The sequence below is a fragment of the Ammodytes marinus genome (genome assembly GCF_949987685.1).
Source record: "Ammodytes marinus genome assembly, chromosome: 15".
Lineage (NCBI taxonomy): Eukaryota > Metazoa > Chordata > Actinopteri > Uranoscopiformes > Ammodytidae > Ammodytes > Ammodytes marinus.
This window is the reverse complement of record NC_137219.1, coordinates 16,384,486-16,406,680: the sequence shown is the minus strand read 5'-3', so window position 1 is coordinate 16,406,680 and position 22,195 is coordinate 16,384,486. Positions and strand designations below refer to the sequence as shown.

The window sequence follows — 22,195 nt, the reverse complement described above, 5'->3', positions numbered from 1 at the left end:
GCTAACTTCCCTCAACAAGACAGAGAAGAAGTGCATTTCCCAAAATATCCAACCATCAAAGTTTGTTCATATGCTTAGTGTTAGGAGAGACTTGATGTAGAAGCCCTACTTTTTTTTTCCTGAATACGATCATTTGAAAAACACTAAATTATTATTTTGCAATAATATTACACCAAATTTGATACTGAAACACGTCATTCTGAAATTGACATGGTAAGAAACTGTGAGAATGCCATCCATTTTGTCTGCCAAAGACTGTTGGACGACTTTCTGGTTTATAAGTACATTAGCTAAAGGATTACGCCAAAGTGAACTGTTTTGCCCTTTAAAGGAACAGATGACAACAAACAATATGTTGGAACACAGCTCTTATGTCTATAATACAAACACACGTCCTCTATCACTAATACAGCAAGCTTCCTTCTATACATACCTTCGTTCCTTTGAGTGCCTGGACAGCATCCTGTTTAACACATTTATCACTGAACTTTTAAATTGTTATCGTCAATTCAATTCAAACATTGTGTCAAATAGCTGTACAGCATGTTGAGAGACAGCTGAGATGCACATAGTATTAGATATACAGTCACTTCGGACGTCATTCCGCTTGAGCTACGTATAGTTGTCATTCATCTTGATTAATTATAGCAGAAAAGTAGATGTTGCGTTTGTAATTTAGCAACACCTTCATTAGTACACCTGGTCCTAAACTGTAATCCTGTCAGAAGAAGAAACTGCCAGAGAAGAGATTTTCCGTAGAGTTCTTGTACTATTCACAAAAGAGCTAGCTGGTGTTCATCGGACCCACACACACACACACACACACACACACACACACACACACACACACACACACACACACACACACACACACACACACACAGCTGCATATCTGTACACAGCCCTGCATGTTTTCTTGGTAAACATCCACCATTGCCTTTGCTCGCTGCCTCTTATGGGCAGAACTGCCAAAGGATTTATTTGGTGAGAGAGAGAGAGAGAGAGATAGATAGATAGAGAGAGAGAGACAGAGGTCTTACACGTCTCACTTGGTATTCCTGCCGTACACCTTTCTATCTCCCCCAAGAAAACATGCTCCCTTGTTCCTCTTTCATAACATGTTCACTAGTGTAGACTTGTCTTATCACTGCACCCAGTAGCAGCCCGTCTTTTAAGAACCACATCCCCTTCTCCCTGTTGGTTCACAATGATGCCGACTTACAAGGGGCTGTGTATTTTCCATATGCATATATATTTAAGTCAACTTTCCTCCACAACATGTACAGTACACGCCTATAGAGCGACTGTGTGAACTAAAGTTGCAGGTAACTGAGTAAAGTTGAACTATTGTTTGTGTGACTGGTCTTTTTCCTCGTAGATAAGGGATGATAATAAGCGGCAGCATCCGTGCCTGGTGGATTTCTCCAAGCTGCCAGACACGGAAAAGAACTACAATCTGCAGATGTCAACAGAGACCCTCAAGTATGTTGAGCCTCGTAGATCGATTTTTCTCCTCTGTGCTTTTGTTTGTCGAAGATGAGAAGAACGAGATGGTGGGATGTCAAAGAGAGAAATAGACAAATGAAAAATGGGTACTTTTTTAAGTAAAAGCTTCAAAACATGTCTCGGGGTAGATATAAACCAGAGTAAGAGGTGGAGTCATCGAATCTGGAGAACGCTTCTTGTCAATAAACTTTTGTCAAAATAAGTGAATATATACGTATACATTGTTCCTGTCCGTACTGTGTGTGCGCTGGGGGAAACAATCCAGTGTAAATACACAGCCTTGGCTCTCTCAACGTTTATTTAAATGAAGAAAGCACACTGCGGCTAGCAATATGCCCGTTTACAGAGCCTAGGCTGTGTTTTAACACTGGAATTTTTTTCAGCGTGCACACAGTATGGACAGCTAGCGGATCTTGAGGACATATTCACTGATATTGACATAAAGAGATTTTGACAAGAAGCCTTATCCAGGATTGCTGACTCCACCTTTAAGACTCATTTAATGAGCTTTGAGGTGAGGCTGATGGCTTAACTACACCGCCATGATTAAAAGGGTGTCGTGGAGAAGTGTGCCATGTGAGTGCAGGCAGCACGTACACTTGTGATCAGACAATTCCAGTGTTGCTCAACCAAATAAATTCTCGCTGCTCGTTTCCCACGTGTCAGCGCTTCGCACAGCAGTTTGTTCTGCTCACCAAGTCCCAGTGAGACTTGTTACAAGTGATTTACATAAATGCTCTTTAAAGGATACAGGAGAGCTCTTGAGGTTTGCCGTGATTAATCTTGATCTATATAACAGTGGCAGCCACATCTGGGTAACACCGATGGGTTTCTGAGTGACGTCAAACTCACTTTTACTGACAAGGTGTGAAGAGCTTTTTTTAGTATTTTTTTTATAAAGCACTTTACACCTAGTGGAGTTGGCCTTTTCCTCCCGACAGATTAGGACATGCACAATTTAATCCCATTACTGCTCCGTCTGAACCCAACCCCTTTTTTTCTGCTGTTGGATCTACATTTTTCCCCTTTTCAGATCAGAGGCAATGTCAAGGTGTGTATTGAACGCAATCTGCAGACAAGCTTCATTCGCTCACTCATTTGAAGTTTTTCTTTACCCCACAGGACCCTGCTGGCGTTGGGATGTCGTGTGGTTCAGGTCAATTCAAACGCTGAATCCTCCCTCAAAAAGTTAAAACTCCCAAAGAAGTGAGTGTGCATGTGTATATTTACAGTCTAAATCATTTAAAACATAAATGCCTTTCTACAGTAAGACCAAAGATGACATGGTAAATCAAAAGTTTTCTAAGCCCAGGCTATGTTTAAAGAAGGCTCTTTATTTGTAAAAAAGAAAGAAAAGGGTATTAAGCATTAACATACTCAATGAACTGCAATAAGGTTTCTCTTTTTGTATTATCTTATTTTCCTGTAGCTACATGATGTCCAATAGCTATAAGCCGTTTCCTCTGGACCTGTCAGACATAAAACTGACTCCAGGTCAGGAGCTGCTGGTGGACAAACTTGCAGAGAATGCTCACAACGTGTGGGCCAAGGATCGCATCAAACAGGGATGGACCTATGGCATTCAGCAGGTACAGTTTGCCAGGGACCAAAACAAACTCTTAATTATGGCAAAAAATCCAGTTGTCTCATTATATGAAGAGAGAGAGAGGGAGCCATGTTATCTCTCCTGTCTTCAGTTTCCAGCTTTGCTACTGTATTTTTTATGTGCTGGATTCTTTCCTTCATGGTTCATTAATTCCCTTCCCATATAGTCCATATACCTTTCCACACTGCACATGTCAGACGCTTTGTTTGGCCTGACATTTATCCTACCTATATGTCATTATTCAATAGGCAATGAGAGCGTCTGCAGTAAAAGGGCAACAAGACACAGAACATACTGTACAAAAAACCCGCAGCCTATCTCTTCTTATCTGTAGAGCCAACAAAGGCCTAAAGCGTCATACACTGTCTGCTAGCTTTTTGTTCAATAAGGCTTTTGGTGTATTTCGATGCTCTTGCCATGAAATTGGATAAAAACACACTGTCCTTAAATCATATACATTTTCCGCTGCGATCTTGTCCAATGATGTGATGCAGAATGTGTCATCCCTGTGAAAACTATATATTTCAGTGAAACGTGAAATGTATCTTGCAACGACTTGACAAGTTCCTGATGATATGGTTTCTGTTGTATTAGGGTGGTTAGCTTTCGTTAAGAAACAGCTTTAGGCGTGTTAGCTCTTACCAGTTTTAAGCTCTTAGCTGTGTTTTGCTTTTTTACTGAACAGCATTCATCACAACACACATTGAGAAATCATACAATGGATCTGATGCTAAATTTTACCATGTGGTATATCATTCTGCTTATATTAACTCATTCTGCTTATATTAACTGAGTGAAGGCTCATTTATTTTTGCCCTAGATGGCTAGCAGTAGTGTCAAGAAAAGACACTTTCTGTAAAAAAGCTTCTCCCTGAGCGTAAGTACTGTAATTGTCTCGAATGAATAGAGTGACGAGTTGTGAAATCACCTATTTATTCAGTGTTAGCTGCAAATATACAATGTAGAAGACATTCAATTTACATTTTTTATTCAATCCCTTCAGTGATGTGAGCAAAAGCTGTTGTAACACACTTACACAAAAAAAGCCTGCAATCTGCATAACCGGCACAAGATTTCAAATGTATCTTGACAAACCTTCTCATGTACTATGAATGTGTTCATCATGTTTGTGCCTCAACCCCCAGTGGGAAAAATGCTGCTGGAAATTACCAAGGAAAGATATAGGAAGTGATGGGCAGCTGTAGCCCAATGGCAATACGTGGACAATTAACTTCTCTATTGCAGGGACTGACATCACAGTTGTAACAAACACATATAGTTGTATGATTTAAACTGGCTGCTATCTGTGTATAAAACAAAGGAGAGTTGTGGAATTTGTTTTCTGCAGATGTGTGCAATAATAAATTCTCCTATGATGACTGCCTCTTCTCCATGCAGGATCTGAAGAGTAAGCGTAACCCTCGCCTGGTGCCCTATGTTCTGCTGGATGAGCGCACCAAGAAGTCAAACAGGGACAGCCTGCGGGAGGCTATCCGCACTATGATTGGCTATGGGTACAACATCGAGCCCTCGGACCAGGAAGGCGGTGAGTTTTGCCTCATGGATGTACGTCTATTGGGACGTACAGACGTTTGTAATAATTCATGTATATGATAACATGCTTGTAACATTGTGGAATAATGCCCTGATAAGTTTGGCCAAATTATTGCCCAAATGGATATAACACTGATGTGACACTGTGTCTGTCCTTTCCACCCAGTAGGACAGGTGGTGGAGCGTCTCAGCATTGACAAGATCCGCTTCTTCAGAGTGGAGAGGACGTACGCGGTGAAGACCGGGAAGTGGTACTATGAATTTGAGGCGGTGACAGGAGGGGACATGAGAGTGGGCTGGGCCAGACCTGGATGTAAGCCAGACCTGGAGCTTGGCACAGATGAGCTCGCCTTCGTCTTCGATGGATACAGGGTGAGCTGTCAACCACACCTAAATCAATAATTAATTACATTGTGTGGTGGAATTCATGCATGTTACTTAGGAGAAAAAAATCTTATAATGTCAATGCGAAGGAATTCTCCACAGGGATGTAATTTTGTCCAAAGAAGTAGTATCATTGAAGGAAGAAATAAGAAAATAAGAAGAAAAATAATAATAACTTTGAGAGTAAAATTGAGGATAAATGACTTGAGATGGGCATTTGATGCAGTAGTGTACAGTATATGCTTTAAGCTGCTCCTGAGTGTTTGTTTTAGTCATGCTTTTACATGTACTGTAAATAGGGTCACTGTCTGAACATGGGCAGCCGTTTGTTTGGGCGGTGCTGGCACGCTGGAGACGTGGTGGGCTGCATGATCAACATGGAGGACAAGTCCATGATATTCACCCTGAACGGCGAGATCCTCATCACCACCAAGGGCTCGGAACTCTGCTTCACTGACTTTGAAACTGATGATGGTGAGAAAAGGTGTAAATGTAGATATAGTGTGTGTGTGTGTGTGTGTGTGTCTGTGTCTGTGTGCATGTGTGTGTGTGTGCACGCGTATGTGTTTGTGATACTTAAGGCCAGACCGTTTCAGTCAGGGTGATTGTTGAAAATAAAAAGTGTTGTCATTTGTAGCCTTCACGTGGAGATTAATACGCATTAACCTAAAAATGACCATGCCGGGGAAAAATAAGTGGCTCCCTGTAAGAAAATCACCCTTAATTAAATTAACACTTGTAAATTGCCCTTTTTCTTGGAAAAGCTGGATTGATTGTCCTTCCTCTCTTGATGCGTGTGCTCTGGCTAGCTTTTTATTCTCCTGCCTCCTCCCTCCCTCCTCCCTCCTCCCTCCTCCCTCTGCTTTCTCTCCTCCACCTCCCCTTTTGGACTCTCCCTTCAGGGTTCATTCCCGTGTGCAGCCTGGGCCTCTCTCAGGTGGGTCGCATGAATCTGGGCAAAGACGCCAGCAGCTTCAAGTACTACACCATGTGCGGCCTCCAGGAGGGATTCGAACCCTACGCTGTCAACATGAACCGAGAGGTGACCATGTGGTTCAGCAAGCGTCTCCCTACTTTTGTCAACGTGCCCAAGGACCACAACCACATCGCAGTAAGAACAAAAAACAACGAGGGAGTTGTTGGTTTCAAAAAAATAATAATAAATTGGTCATCGGACGGATGCAAATATTTCCCTACTATTTGCAGGTGACCAGGATCGACGGCACCATCGACAGCCCCCCCTGTCTTAAAGTCACCCACAAGACATTCGGCACCCAGAACAGTAACGCCGACATGGTCTTCTGTCGCCTCAGCATGCCCGTAGAGTTCCACTCCATCTTCAAAACCAGTCCTGTGGTAGACATGAACGGAATCCACGAGGAAGACACGCTCAAAGTCAAACACAGGTACTCGACCATAGGCATTTAGGCCATACTGCAAAAAGCATTTTTCAAAAGCATTATACCAGCTGTATAATATTTGAGGTAATTCTGATGCAGGTAGAGATGTTTGAGTCATCAGACCTTATCAAATAATGACTTCAAACATCGCTCAGCCAATCAGAACTGAAGAGCAAACCCTGCACAAATACCCTGCAGCTGGTTTGTACTTGACTCTCACCTGTTGAATGTGGTTTTTGATAGATATCCATTGAGGTCAGTGAGGCACAGTGATGAGAGTAGACGAGTGGACTACGGCAGCATCACTACGGTATTGTTTCATCACTACCTTTAGTTTTTTATGAGTTAAAGTATTTTGGTTGCATCAGCCACAGCGTTGGCTAACCCTTGCATGTGTCATTACAGTACTACCACTCTGTAAGGGTCTTCGCCGGTCAGGACCCTGCTGGCGTGTGGGTTGGATGGGTAACCCCCGATTACCATTACTATAGCAACAACTTCAACCTCAGTAAAAACCGAACAGTCACAGTGACCCTGGGGGACGAGCGAGGGCGAGTCCATGAAAGGTGAGACCATATTATTTTTGTAACAGTCTTTCTGTGGCTTTGGACATTTTTTCAAATACTTTATTTAAGAACAAAAAGTAATTTTGAGGAATTCTGACTTTTATTTTACCAGCCTATTTCTGCAGCTTTGTACTTCTACTGTACTACATTTCAGTTACAAATAAACTATAAATAAAAGTATGACTCTACTAATTCACTAACTGTGGAACAGTATTGCTACCTTTACTTAAATAGAAGATTGAAGTACTTCTTCCACCACTGGCATTAAGTAAACATTTAACTCATGGTTTATAATAAACCAGAAAGTAGTTTAATGCGGATGTATGTCCCCTCTGGGCACCCATAAGTGGTGGCTGATGTGTAAACAGATGAGGCCTTAAACATCTCTTTACTGTATAAGCTTACATCTACAATATAGTGTGTTATAAAACCATTACTGAATGTGTCTACTCTGCTGTTTTCTAAATGCTAAATGTGTCCTCCAATAGTGTGAGGAGGAGTAACTGCTACATGGTGTGGGGCGGTGATGTCACCAGCGCTGCTCACGCCTCCAGTCGCAGCAACGTGGACCTGGAGATCGGCTGTCAGATAGACCTGGCCACCGGCATGGTGACATTCACTGTCAACGGCAAGGAGATATCCACATCCTACCAGGTACTGAAAAAAACCTGAACTTACTTAGAGTTACTTTTAAGCTTGCTTGTGATGTGCTTTGTACCCTCTGCATCTCCATCCACCTGTAAGTCACAATAATGAATAACTGTTGTAACTGTCCATACACTACTCTATCAGTCTAGAGTTTATCTTGTTGACCTTGTGATCAACTGGTCTTCTGTCTTTGCATGCTTTCCTAACAGACAGCCGTGACGTCTGTATATTCTTGAATGTCAGACTTGTACGTATTTAGCCCGTTCAGATGTACTCTGTAAATTAGACCCTAGAGAACTTTCCGAGGGTTATAATCTTCTTATGTTCTCCATTTACTGAAACTCTGCGAGGCTTCACCCGGTGCTGAGTCATCCTGTCAGCAGTCATCCTCGAAATGATTACGCTCTCTCTCACACACACACACACACACACACACACACACACACACACACACACACACACACACACACACACACACACACACACACACACACACTTGCACAGACTAAGTACTGTGGTGGGGTTTCGTGACGCATCATTAAGCTGCTTTCGGCAAGTCATGCTCTCCCGCTGCTTCTCCAGCTTTTGTTGTGCACTTTCTGTTATTCACTCGGTGCCCTTCTCTCTGCTCCAGGTGGAACCAAACACCAAGCTTTTCCCCGCTGTGTTTGTGCATCCCACCAGCCCTAACCTCTTCCAGTTCGAGCTTGCCAAAGTAAAGGTAGAGTCCCCGTAACCGTTCCATCACAATGACTTGGTTGCATGTGTGAGGTTTGCATTAACATAACAATGTACAAGAAAGACGCTTAAATCGTACACACACACACACACACACACACACACACACACACACACACACACACACACACACACACACACACACACACACACACACACACACACACACACACACACACACACACACACACACACACAAACAGGAAGCATTGTTTGCGTTTGAGGAAATACAACTTTTGAAAGCTCACAGTATACCTCTATTCATTCTTACCTTTTCCCCCAGAAAGCCTTATCTTCTAACTTGAATTTGTTTGTCATATGTGAACACATTTAGAAGTGCCTGAGACCATGTGTACATGCGAATTATGGCTGCCTTAGAAAATGTAAATAAACAGCTTCTAACTAAATGCATAGTGTATTAAAATGGCACGCTTTAATGTCTGCACCAGATACAGTATACTGTGAGCTTTACCATCATGATGTGCCAGTTGTTTGGAGGAGGATACAAATGGGTGTCTATTCAAGAAAGGGAGCACCTACACAATACACTTGACAAATAACTCGCAGACAGATTGTGACCTTCTTAAGAAATATGGCGACAGTTCAGAAAGTACGAGTAAGCAAAAGGTATGAGTGTGGAGGTCAGGCTGGCAAATGACAACGAAGACTGCTTGTTTGGCATCGTAAACTAGTAATATTCCTTTCATCACGCCACTCGTGTGTGTTTGCCCTCTCTAGAATGCCATGCCTCTGTCGTCAGCCATCTTTAAAAGTGAACACAAGAACCCGGTGCCCCAGTGTCCGCCCCGTCTAGATGTCCAGACCATCAATGCAGTGTTATGGAGCCGCATGCCCAACATCTTCCTCAAGGTGGAAACAGCGCGGGTCAATGAGAGACACGGCTGGGCGGTCCAGTGTGTGGAGCCCCTGCAGATGTTGGCTGTGCATATACCTGAGGAGAACAGGTGAAGTATATTATACATCAATGGGTTTAAGTTGATTTTAAAGGTTAGATGGGGCGGGGTGGCTAGGGTGGTTGACCCTCAACTACAGCTACCCCCCTGAGCAAGACACTGAACCCTAAATTGCTCCCGATAGTTAGCCAGCTATCGGTTTATCAAAGTGTGTGTGAATGGTAACGTGGGAATGGGAACAGGTCTCCCTTGAAAAAGAGTCTCCGGTCTCAATGGGATTTACCTGTATAAATAAAGGTTAAAAAAAAGAGAGATTGATACATGCTTAGAGTAGCCCAGCTTATCTTAGGTTTATAATAGCTTAGCTTTTTTAAGCTTATTTTAGCAGACTAGGTTCAGAGTGGAAACAACTTGCCGTAAACCTTAACTTCCTTGCGTAATAATTGAACTAACAATATTCCTGTTAATTATTGTTGTTAAGTAGTTTTTTATCATTGATTGTTTTATTACAACTTACAACTCAAAACAGAATACAATACAGGTTGCAAAATAATTTTTGATCTATCCTATCCCTCTACCCTTGTTTGTTTTCTTTCTTTCTTTTTTCTTTGAAGAGAGTCAGGCTAGGTGTTTCCCTCAGCTTCCAGGCTATATGTTAAGTTATGCTAATAGTGTCCTATTTATTGGACATTGATGAGAGTGGAATCGATCTTCTAATCTAACAAGCAAGAATGACAATAGTCTTATTTCCCTGAAGGCTTTGTTATGATATGAGCTCACATTGCATTTAAAGAGTCATCCAATCCACAGGAACTAAATCAACAATTCTTATTATATAGTCATAAAAATAATTTGGCCGTGGGAAATTGTGATTGCACTTTCACTTGCATTATCAGTCCTCTCAACTCTACACATATCAGACCGGGTGTCATGAGATACACCTATTCCTACACAAAATGGACTTCATATATTTATCAGAGACTTTTCTTTGGTTTTCAACTCAGAGGTGACCTTTGGACTTTTACTTTTACTACCCTTATATTGTTAGCCTGTGTGGTATTGTTAGGGTCAGCCTGTCTGGCCTCTATAAAGACTACTATATTGAAACATGTTAAGCCTATCCTCTCGCTTCCTTCCGTAGGTGTGTGGACATCATGGAGCTGTCTGAACTTGAGGACCTGAGGACGTTCCATTACCACACCCTGAAGCTCTACTGTGCCCTGTGCGCTCTGGGGAACACCCGCGTGGCCCACGCCCTCTGCAGCCACCTGGACCAATCACAGCTCTTGTACACCATCGACAACCAGTACCTGTCTGGCACGCTGCGTGAGGGCTTCTACGGCGTCCTGATCAGCATCCACCTGGAGACGGCTAAAGGGGCGCGGCTCACCATGAAGGACGAGTTCATCATCCCCGTCACGGCAGAGACGCGCTCCATTCGCCTCTTCTCCGACGCCTCCAAAAAGCACCTCCCGCCCGGGGTGGGGCTAAGCACCTCACTCAAACCCCGACTCAACTTTGCCCCGCCCTGTTTCATCAGCAACAAACGGGAGCAGCATCTCTACAGTCCCCAAATCCCCCTGGACGCGCTGAAGGAGAAATCCATCTCCATGTTGACGGAGGCCGTTCAGGGCGGAGGGCACCACATCCGGGATCCAGTAGGAGGGGGCGTGGAGTACCAGTTTGTGCCCATCTTGAAACTCATCAGCACCTTGCTGACTATGGGCGTGCTAGGTAGCGAGGACGTTCATCAGATCTTACTCCTCATCGACCCAAATGTTTTCTTAGAGACACGTTCGGTACCCGCGCTGGCCATGGACAAAGAAGGGCTGACGGGGGCGGAGGAGAAGGCGGTGGAAGCCGGAGAGGAGGAGGCGGCCAAGGAGGCTAAACAGCCAATGAAAGGGCTACTAGAGAAGAGGCTGCCCGAGCCCGTCAAACGACAGGTAATTGTCAGCACATAAATGAACAGATCTGGCGTCGTCCTCTATGTGTTAAAACCTACATGTAAACCACTGAAGGTAATGCAGCAAAATATGAAAAATCGATGAACATCTTCACCAAGTGCCAAATTACTCATTAGGACTAACACAAATGTGCTCTCACTCCCAGAACTGCTCCACTGTTAAAGGAGCCACTCGGGAGTCAGCCAAACATGAAATGGCTCTGTCTCGTATTTAACAAATGGTCATTTGGGGTTAAAATGTCTCTTTAATAAGTGGGATAATGTGATAAGTCATGAGGCTGTGTGTGTGTGAGGCTGTGTGTGTGTGTGTGTGTGTGTGAGAGTGTGTGTGTTCTCGTAGAAGCTGCGTTTAGGTGTGTGACCGTTTTCAAACGCCATTTGTGTTTTGTCCCCTCCTCCTTGTCTGTCCTGTCAGATGTGTGAGCTGCTGCACTACTTCTGCGACTGCGAGCTGAAGCACCGCATCGAGGCCATCGTGTCCTTCTCCGACAGCTTTGTCTCCAAGCTGCAGTACAACCAGAAGTTCCGCTACAACGAGCTGATGCTGGCTCTCAACATGTCTGCCGCCGTCACCGCCAAGAAGACCAAAGAGTTCAGATCACCTCCTCAGGAACAGGTGGGGATAGCCACAGCCACTCGCTGCAGGGCTGATAGCTCATCAATGGGTTTAAGTTCAACACTGAACTGTCGGTTGTGATAGCAACTAATGCCTCGTTTCCAGCGAGTAAAGCGGGTCGGAGCGGGTCGGGTCGGAGCGGTTCGGTCCGGGTCTTTTGGCTTTTCATTTGCCAAAAGTTGGGTAGGGTACGGATATAAGCGCACCTAACCGCTCTAAGCCGCTCCTAATTTCGGTACTCCTCCTTTGGGGTACCAGCCGCCTGAAAGGGTGCCGAAAAGGCGGAGCTACACATGCCGTCCGTTTATTGGTCGAAAGAATCATTTCCGCTGTGTGTAGTCACGTCGGCAAGAGTAAAGAGAGTCTTGTGTTTTGGCGAAAATGTGAGCGCAACACTGTTTATTGTGTGGTGTTTTTCCTTGTCATTAAATTAATCAGTTGGTTACACTGTGTCCCACTGCTATGATGTCACGTAGCTCTCGCAGCCAGCGCTGTTCGCTCGTTGTCTCTATCAGTTGCACCTAGCCGTCTCTGTGCGTTTACGCTCACAACAACACGGGGGGAATAAATAAAGAAGCGGCTGGTTTGACCAAGCAAAAACGAGAGACCGCTGGCTTGACCACAGTTGTTCCACAGCCCGATAGTTTGACCCACATTCTGGCGGCGGCTATCGCAGTACAGACTAAACCCCGCCCTACCAGTAAGGGTAGGGTCCGCGGTGGAAACACCACCGAGATTCTTAAAAGTGAGCTGTCCCGCTCTGATCCGACCCGACCCGACCCGCTCTACTCGGTGGAAACGAGGCATAATATGTTCACCTGTTCATTGATTCCCACCATATAATTTCCCTAGGTATGGTTATTGTTTTCACAACATTAAAAACCAGGTGACATTTACATTAACTAGATTATTACGTTATATATAAATTATTATTATCAAACATGTTGAAATGCAGAAATAAGCAATAATGCAATACATAACGCAAATCAATGCATGATCTTGTGTGTGTTTCTTTAAGTTAATTAAATAATTTCTATACAGATCAAAAATATATATTATATTATCCTGAAAAGTACGGTGGCGCTGAGCATTCACCAAATAAAAAAAAGTTTCACAGCTAATGTAGCCGTTAGCACACTCAGGATCTCGTAATTACGAGATCTTTATCTCGTAATTACGAGATAAGAATCACCCTCTCATTCATCAATAACGATGCCTGTGTGTGTGTGTTTGTGTGTGCAGACGAGGTGAACCTAGCCATAGGCAAACGTAGGCAATTGCCTTGGTTTCCGGACTACAATGGGCCCCATAATCAATACAATTATTTTAAATATTTTTTTTACTGTTCATTCATTAATCAGCGATCGCATCGGGTACTGAGGGACACTCTTTCGGCTTTACGTCCGTGATCAGCTGCTGAGGTCCGACTGGGCTTTTCTCCTGAACAGTCCCAGTGACTGCATATCTGCGCAAAGTTGACATGGCTATACTCATTGTCATGCCCTCCTTGTAGAAAGTTCGTATGTGTTTGTATGAGTCAAGGATCACACCGAGTTTAAACGACTGCATTTAATCCAAGCTTTCAATAAAACTGCGCTTCGATACAGTAACAAACAGGAGGTAAAAGTGAACTAGCCCACCGGGCATTCTGATTGGATGAGGCAACACAGTATGGTGGCTCCGGTGGCTCATAATGAACAAACTGCATATAATTTTGCTCTTTTTAGGCATCGTTATTGATGAATGAGAGGGTGATTCTTATCTCGTAATTACGAGATCTTTTCTCGTAATTACGAGATCCTGAGTGTGCTAACGGCTACATTAGCTGTGAAACTTTTTTTTTATTTGGTGAATGCTCAGCGCCACCGTAGAAAAGAGCTCTGTGTTGGTTTAGGGTATGTTTTAGACATTCATGTCATACTGCACGAGTAATTTGACCTGTATAAGAACCAATAGAAGGGTTGCATTGCATATGATTGTTTTTCTCTATGTCTGTCTTATCCTTCTCTGCCTGAAGTTGTTCAGTTGTTCCTTGGCTGAGTAGAGGGTCTAAGGATAGAGAGTGTCGTATGCTGTACAGATTGCAGAGAAGCAAATTGCTATTTGTGAAATCCTGCTATATAAATAAAACGGATTTGATATTGATTTAACCCGGCAGTTTCACAACAGTGGGCGCCTCTGCTCATGTGATCCTGATAACTCTCACAATAAAACACCATGTGACTTCATTGATACTTTTGTTACTCGGCCAGGAGAGGTTAAATGCCAGGCACATATGAATCTTTAAATCTATAATATCTGACCACAAAGAAAGCCTGTGGGCTCACTGTTTCAAATGATGCACGCTACTTGATAATTCAGGGCCAAGTATCATAAACCTGCTATGATTTACCACATACATGGCTAACTTCTACCTCTCTCTACTCTCTCTCCACTACCCGCCACATGTCGAAGTGTCCTTGGGCAAGACATTGAACCCCGAATTGCTCCCGAGAGTTAGCTTGCACCCTGCGTGTTAGCTGCTGCTATCGGTGTATGAATGTGTGTGTGATTGGGTGAATGTGTACAAAACAATGTAAAGCGCTTTGAGTCTGTGAAAAAACAGGGAAAAGCGCTATATAAGTGGAGTCCATCCATTTACCATTTGGTTCCATGGCTAAGAGTGAATAAGAGCTGGTCCTCGCTGTAAATGTGTCTGAAAGAACTCTTTGTGAGTGTGTGTCTGTGTGTGTGTGTCTGTGTGTAATAAGAAAATCCTCAAGGCAAATTCATTGTTGTTGTCGTTGGTGTCATTGCTCCACTTGACAGTGCACACTCAACTACGCAAGCACACACACACACACACACACACACACACACACACACACACACACACACACACACACACACACAGCATCCCTTTAGAAGTCTCAGCTGGAGACAGAGTTCAGCGCTTCAGAGCTTCTTTAATGACTTGTCATGGTGTCCTTCGGTCTGCGAGTGCTCTGGGAGAATTTGCCACTTAAGCTGTTTTTCCTGTGAGTCGTACAATGAGATCTCGAGTCAAGTTCAGACAGCCATCTGAAACCACCCAAAAGAATGGATAGAATTGACAGACATTGCTTATACATGTTAAGTGTCTGCTTTAATGTTTTCCGCGTTCTTAGATCAACATGTTGCTGACCTTCAGTGTGGGCGAGGACTGTCCCTGTCCAACAGACATCCAGGAGGAACTGTATGACTTTCACAACCAGCTACAGCTCCACTGTGGTGAGACGCACATGCATTATTGTATACGACATAAAACAATTATCTTATATTGCTTTGAAGGACTGTAGAATGTATTGGAGATATTTTACAAAGACAACACGGATGAACTTTTTTAAAAATCAATAGTTTTCTAATGGAAAATATAGAAAACATACATGCGGTAATTGTGTCTTTTCCGTCGACTGCCTGTGCTGCCATTGTGTCAACATAGGCTGAATTCTTCCAGTCTTCTTCTTCTTTTCCCTCTCTCTTGTCTCTCGGCAGAGGAGTTATAGTTCAGTGCCTTCGGGTTGCGCTGACATTTTGCTGTTTTGATAAATAATTGAATTGCCCGATCCTATGCGGTACGACAGATCTAAAGCTCACTTTGTGCAGGCCTGTCATGGCAACCTCGAAAAAAAGAAGAATAAATGATGACTTGAAATTGCACAGAAGTGGAAGATACTGTAATGTACTACCCCTACTACTGAAACATGCTTTGCTCTTAAAGTGTATATTGTGTGTGTCTGTTTTTTTCCGCACAGGAATCCCTATGGAGGAAGACGAAGACGACCAAGACACGTCCATCAAAGGTCGCCTCTTAATGCTGGTTGCCAAGATCAAAGGCCAGTCGCACAGAGCAGAAGACAAAGAGAGCATGGAGAAGGAACAAGAAGCACCATGTAAGGAACTCACTGTTTTCATAGCATTACTTTTTAATATAAAGTGTAGCTGCTGAATCAGTATCCCTGGGACGGGGTGAAATACTCATTTCTGATTTGCTGGATGATGTGGCTAAAAGCTTTGTTAAGGCATGCACTGGCTCACATTTAATTTCAGATCTAAATATATATTCCAGAAAGCGTTGATGCAATCGTGGGCTTGTAACCATAGCAGCGTACTGAAACAGAAGAGTCTGGTAAAGCTATAGTGCATAACGTATGTCGCCATAATAAGTAATTATGAGTTATCACCTTTGGTGACTGAGCATGGATTTTATTCCATCAACAACTGAACATTTCTTGGGTGCTTCTTGGGAGCTCCTGCACGAGTGGCGTCGGGCGAAACCAGTTTGTAAACGCTGCCATTCTGAGAAATACAGTCAAAGTGTTGTGAATCTTATAGGCTTAATGAACTTTGCGTCAACTCAATTGACAAAGACTTGAATGTAACCGACATTAACTTGTATGAAAAAGTTATGCACCGTAGCTTTGAAGCTTCGGAAATGGTAACATTTTTATTTATAAGATTTGCCCTGTTCAAATGTCCAGAACCTTCTGAGGAAAAATGTGTACTTGAGCGAGACAATTAAGTTGTTGTGTTCTGTTTCCATACTGGTTGTGCAACATTTGTTAGTACCTACCCATAGAAGCACAAGCTTTCTCACACACGTGTCATCCATTTACTCCCCACTACATCCCGCTTGTTAATGGTCTCTTGGTATGAGCTCTCCGTCTGTGTTCCTCGCTGTGAGGCAGGGAGAGGGGGGAATTGAATGCTGAAGCTCCCCTATTGCAACTGTAGGAACCCCTCGGTCTCACTTCTATTTGTCTGCCTGGTGTCGTGTGGGCTGAGTCCAACGGGTGGCAGTCATTTCCATTTCAATTTATTTTCAATTTAATTATGGTAATACGGAGCCGGGTGGAGGAGAGAGAGAGAGAGCCTCCAGAGTGAAGAGCATCCTCCGCCAGCCGCTCGGGAAAGAGAGACGGGAAGATGAGAGATGAGGGGTGAAAAAAAACATGGATGACAAAAACCAAATCTTTCAACTGATTAAACCCATAGACACATACGTACTTGCAGGGTCACAGCTTCAAATACACATACACACACACGCACACACACACACACACACACACACACACACACACACACACACACACACACACACACACACACACACACACACACACACACACACACACACACACACACACACACACACACACACACACACACACACACACACACACAGACAAAGGGACAAAAAAACATTTCAATCACAGCATCCAATAACCGGGCGGCCTCAGCAGTATAAATGAAGAACAATTTGTAGGTCATTTTCTATCTCAACTACCACTTTGTGTTAGGGAACACAATCAAGTCGCTGATTGCAAATTATGACCAAACAGGATATTCTCTTGGCCTTTAAGTTGGAAAGATGATAATTTCTTGAAACTGCTGCTGCTCACTCTTAGGTATTTCGAAGATTATGTGTCTACATGTATGGCAAATATTTTTGAATATATATATGAGCTTATTTATATGACCTTTTCTGTAGAATTTCCCTCTGCCTCTGCCTTTAATTGGCTAGTAGAGAGACAAACTAATCTGAAACAGCTTTTTTTATTACTTCTGAAAAGCCTCCTGAGAAACAGTCCATGGCCATAACATCCCCATCCACTCTTTGAGAGCAATGCTGGGCAAAAGGAAGCTGCCAAAATTGCACACAGATACATTTGGATTGAAATGTGTGTTGCAGGCCAGGCTGCAGACGCTGAAAGGCAATCTCTCCGCTGGGATTCAGTGTGACCACCACACCGGTCCCCCAATGAGCCAGGCTGGATGAAAATAGAGGAGTGTGTGTATTTGGCCTTAAAAGAGTGGTTTGGGGCGGTCTCTGCAGTGTGTTGTCTGAACACTGATTGATTAGAAGGCTGCTTTGTGGTGGCAGCTGCAGTTCAGGAGCATCACATCTACTTCTGTATACAGCTGGAGGAGTCAGAGAGCAAGTGAAGGGAGGGGAATAGTTTCAAATTCGTGCAAGAAAATTCTAGCTATCTGCTAAAGGAGATTTTTTCTTTGAATACATTTGTGAGTATAGATCATGTTGTGTTGGATGGTAAAAACAAAACTGTGTAAAAAACTTGCTTTGTAAGCCATTTTTTTTGTCTATTTGTTTTTCTTGGCGTAGTAAATTAACATGCAGTGTCTGGCTATGTGATTCATCTTCAACAAGAAGCTTAAAAAAAAAAACGAGATTTACAACAAGACAAGAGTCTACAGCCAAACCAGCATTTGACCTCACATTGACAATGCTAACATGCTGATTTTAAGCAGGTTGATGTTAACCATGTTCACCATCTTATGATAACATACGCTAATAAGTCCGAACGCTGATACATTGTTGTGTCCAAATAATGCCGACATATATATATAGTGTAAGTGACAGTTGCTGTATCAAAATAAAATCCAATATAATAAGTAGGGGTTTGCCAGGAGGCAGAAGGATGGCCAGAGTGAAGATGACATGATATATTTGGTACTGTTGCTTGAGCTATAACTTCTCCTCCTCCCGTCGCATCATCCCGCCTCAGTGAGACCCTGAAGATACAAAAGGCGCCATCGTCTGCCATTATTTCATCCCAATGAAGTCAAAGGACCGCAGAAGTCGCTTTTTCCTGCTCTGATGAATGGTTTATCCAACGGAAGCATTTAATACTCCGACATGATGACTTGCCTGAAAATTGTGAGTGCGTGTGTGCGCAAGAGAGAGAGAGAGAGAGAGAGAGATATCATAGGCATTGTGTATTATCTCTCAAACCATACTATAAAACAGTGCTTCTCAAATGGTGGGGCACATTTTTAGTGCTAGCAAGCGCGATGTGTGCTTGTGTATGGTCATATCTGCACGAAAGGCCGCGATTTGCAGTAAATAAATGTCCACATGTGTATCCAAGTGTCTCTGTAGGCTATTTAAAAATAAATCAAGCACGTAGACTAATAATAACATTAATGAATTATTGGTTATCGCATCACAGAAGGCCTATTGGCCTATAATAATAAAAAACACCACGTTAACTATGTTTACAGTTTAAAAATGTTTTGAATGAAATGCAAACCTCAGTGAATCATTTGCTCTTGTTTCTCTGTCCTGAGATTCACACAGACTGAGCAGTCTTGTTTAAATGTTACAAATTGAGCTAATAAACTGAACTTTGAATTTTTTTGCTGCAGAAGTTATCTCAGCTAATTTTTGTTATCTAATTTGATAATAAGGTGATTGTATGCAGAATGCTCGTGCCAGAAACTCATACAGTGGTTTTGTACAGATAAATATATATATTAACAGGTTCTCAATAGTATTTCAATTTAGGGGGGGGGGGGGGGGCGGCTATAAAAAACAGTGTCTTCCGTCAAAATAACAGTATACCGGTTATATTTATTTGTTGGGTTGTAGCCTGGGGTAATGGCCGGAGGGGTGCCCCAAAAAGCAAAAGACAGATGGAGAGAGAACGACAAACGACTGTGTTTGATGGTGCGACAGAATGAGAGTCAGGTGTTATGAAGCATGTTGGCCGTGAGGAAGAAATGTCACCTTTCATTTTGGAGCAAGCTGGTGATTCTGCCCTTTCTCTGACACCCATACAACTAGCGGCGGCAGAATCGGTTACCGCTGACTATGACATTTCTGCTGACTCCCCACCCAATACAGAAACACACACACACACACACACACACACACACACACACACACACACACACACACACACACACACACACACACACACACACACACACACACACACACACTGATTGACAGCCTGGTGTCAAATACTCACCAAGCTGGTAGACCAACAGATCCAATCAGCCATACAGACACAGAGGTCTTAAAAACACAATCACCTAATTGCATTACTTTTAAGGAAATCAATTGCCTATAAACGGCTCCATCTTTTATGGTTCTAAATTGTTGAATTGATGACTTTTTCTCCTTTGGGTTTTTATACCTCAAGAAGACGCACAAATATATGCGTCCACCCTAACCCTCAAGCACGTGCTCATGCGCGCGCATGCACATACACACATACACACACACATTCTCTCTATTGATCCAGTTTTAATGAAGCCTTAAGGGTACTCCACATACGAGTAGCGCAAACAAATGTCTCAGAATATTGTGCTGTAGAGAACTATTAATACCGTGTTTTTGCTTTTACCTTCCGTTTTTTTTGACATAACAGGGCTTTCTTGAGAATGTGCCATTTCGTGAACGAAAAGGCGCATTTTCCCTTCCGTAGAAAAATATCACTTGACATTGTTGAAATACAGCTCCTCTATAAGACAGGGCTTGTCGAGGTGGCTGATACACGCTCACAGTCCAACTAGCTTGACTCTAAGCATGTGGAAGACTTTCAACAAGCGGCCTGGCCTGTCTTTGTTTGTTCCGTGCTCAAGGTCTTATTTGCATCACTGAGTTTGGGGGAATGCAGCCCCTTTGAATTGCATCTTTTGTCTTTGTGTAAAAAAATGGGAGCAGCCAGTCAAGTGAGGCTCTTTGATCATCAGTCTAATAGAGCTTTGTGTTTGGCGGGTTAATGCGTGCCTACATACCCATCTAAGGGAGAAGTGAAGTAGGAAGCTTTTGCTTTGGTTTTTGGTGTGACCTCAATTAAAGGAAGGAAGGTTACAAGCCAATGATATGCTGTAAAGATTAGGAAGTGATGCAGCGAGCGCTTCACTGCCGTAGCAAGTCTAAGAAAAGCCTGTCATTTTCTTAAGCCAACACTCCCCTTTATAATTTATAGTTATATAATCAGACAGCTATATTATTATAATCTTAATTCTAAATTCACGGTAACACTGTAGTTTTAAGGATTTTCTGAAAGCAGCTGCTGGAGGATACTTAACCATGAAACTAAATTAAAGCTGCACTAATCAATATTTTAATTTGAACAATTTATCAAATTAATGTGTGGGATGTGAGAGTGCTCATCTGTATTGATGAACCCAAAGAGAGTTATTGTCCAACTCTGCAGTTCTCTTCAGCTCTACTGGGCATTTGAGCTACTTTCAGCTCATTGCTTTTGGTTTCGTTGCCCAAGTCTTTACTGTTGATTTACCCTTAAAGCTCATAGAAATATGTGTTTTTGTCTATCAGAAAAAAAGGTATAAGCTGTACAATTGTGCTGATTGTGTTAACTGTTATACCACCATTTATCATGTTAAAGGGCAGATCTAGCATTGCATTGCAAGATCCAGTCATTTTGGGACTTTTGAACCAATACGTAGGACATACCATCTCAACCTTTGCTTGTGGTGGAAAAAAAAAATCCTTTATGAATGTAAATTATCAATAATTTTTACTTAGAACTTTCTTTTTTTCCCCCCCAGCCAACCTGAAGGAGCTGATCTCTCAGACGATGGTCAGCTGGGCCCAGGAGTGTCACATCCAGGACCCGGAGCTGGTGCGCAAGATGTTCAGCCTGCTGAGGAGGCAGTACGACAGCATCGGGGAGCTGCTGCGCGCCATGAGGAAGACTTACACCATCAGCGCCGTCTCCGTCCAGGACACCATCCACCTCCTGGCCTCCCTGGGTCAGATCAGATCTCTGCTGGCCGTACGCATGGGCAAAGAGGAGGAGAAGCTCATGATAGATGGACTCGGGTAAGCTTGAGGTTTGCCCCTTTAGAGGTATCTCTCTCTCTACTTGTGTGTTAAATACGGCTGGCTGAGTTATCGGCTCGCATCTTATCTTAACGTACAAATCGCCATTCATTCTGCTCTTGCTATCCTTTAACATCCATATATTTTTTTCTTCTTCTTCTTTTTCAGTGACATCATGAACAACAAAGTGTTCTACCAGCACCCCAACCTCATGAGAATACTGGGCATGCACGAGACCGTTATGGAGGTCATGGTCAATGTGCTCGGAGGAGACAAGTCCCAGGTTTTAATAGCTTTCTACCTTTTTTATATTTATCTCTGCTCACACAGGCTGTTAAAAGAATCACCCACAGAGTTCACCGCACCACCTATATATAAATGATGTTGCTCACTGAGAAAGTTTGGTGTTTTTAAGACCAAGGCTTTGTGTTATTATTTGTGTGTGTTGAAGTATATGGCGGCATTAATGAAGACGTGGTCCAAGTAGGGGGGCTTCCTCATCAGGCAGAGAGCCTCAGAGTCTGGGAGGGAAAGAGGGCAGAAAGGGCAGAGTGTGGCTGGATGGCAGATTGTAAAGGTGTCAGGCCTTTTAGACTTTAATTAGGACTTTAATCAGTAACAAGCCAGAAAAAAAATTAAGTACAATGAACACAGTAGTAGCCCAGAATAGTTTAACAACCG

At 43.1% G+C, this 22,195-nt stretch overlaps 1 protein-coding gene across 1 annotated transcript in view; it reads left to right on the top strand.

Moving 5' to 3' along the window:
* Window positions 1–22,195, top strand: part of LOC307261971 (ryanodine receptor 3) — a gene marked incomplete at its 5' end in the record, with an annotated part of 110,426 nt that overhangs the window by 52,861 nt on the left and 35,370 nt on the right. The window contains 18 exons of the mRNA XM_080042704.1: window positions 1,379–1,482; window positions 2,629–2,712; window positions 2,936–3,095; window positions 4,511–4,658; window positions 4,833–5,038; window positions 5,350–5,524; window positions 5,953–6,161; window positions 6,257–6,445; window positions 6,856–7,016; window positions 7,505–7,670; window positions 8,299–8,385; window positions 9,141–9,367; window positions 10,458–11,262; window positions 11,698–11,898; window positions 15,045–15,147; window positions 15,672–15,809; window positions 21,241–21,514; window positions 21,683–21,797. Of these exons, the coding sequence (XP_079898830.1) occupies window positions 1,379–1,482; window positions 2,629–2,712; window positions 2,936–3,095; window positions 4,511–4,658; window positions 4,833–5,038; window positions 5,350–5,524; window positions 5,953–6,161; window positions 6,257–6,445; window positions 6,856–7,016; window positions 7,505–7,670; window positions 8,299–8,385; window positions 9,141–9,367; window positions 10,458–11,262; window positions 11,698–11,898; window positions 15,045–15,147; window positions 15,672–15,809; window positions 21,241–21,514; window positions 21,683–21,797 (3,552 nt within the window). The remainder of the gene's footprint in view (window positions 1–1,378; window positions 1,483–2,628; window positions 2,713–2,935; window positions 3,096–4,510; window positions 4,659–4,832; window positions 5,039–5,349; window positions 5,525–5,952; window positions 6,162–6,256; window positions 6,446–6,855; window positions 7,017–7,504; window positions 7,671–8,298; window positions 8,386–9,140; window positions 9,368–10,457; window positions 11,263–11,697; window positions 11,899–15,044; window positions 15,148–15,671; window positions 15,810–21,240; window positions 21,515–21,682; window positions 21,798–22,195) is intronic.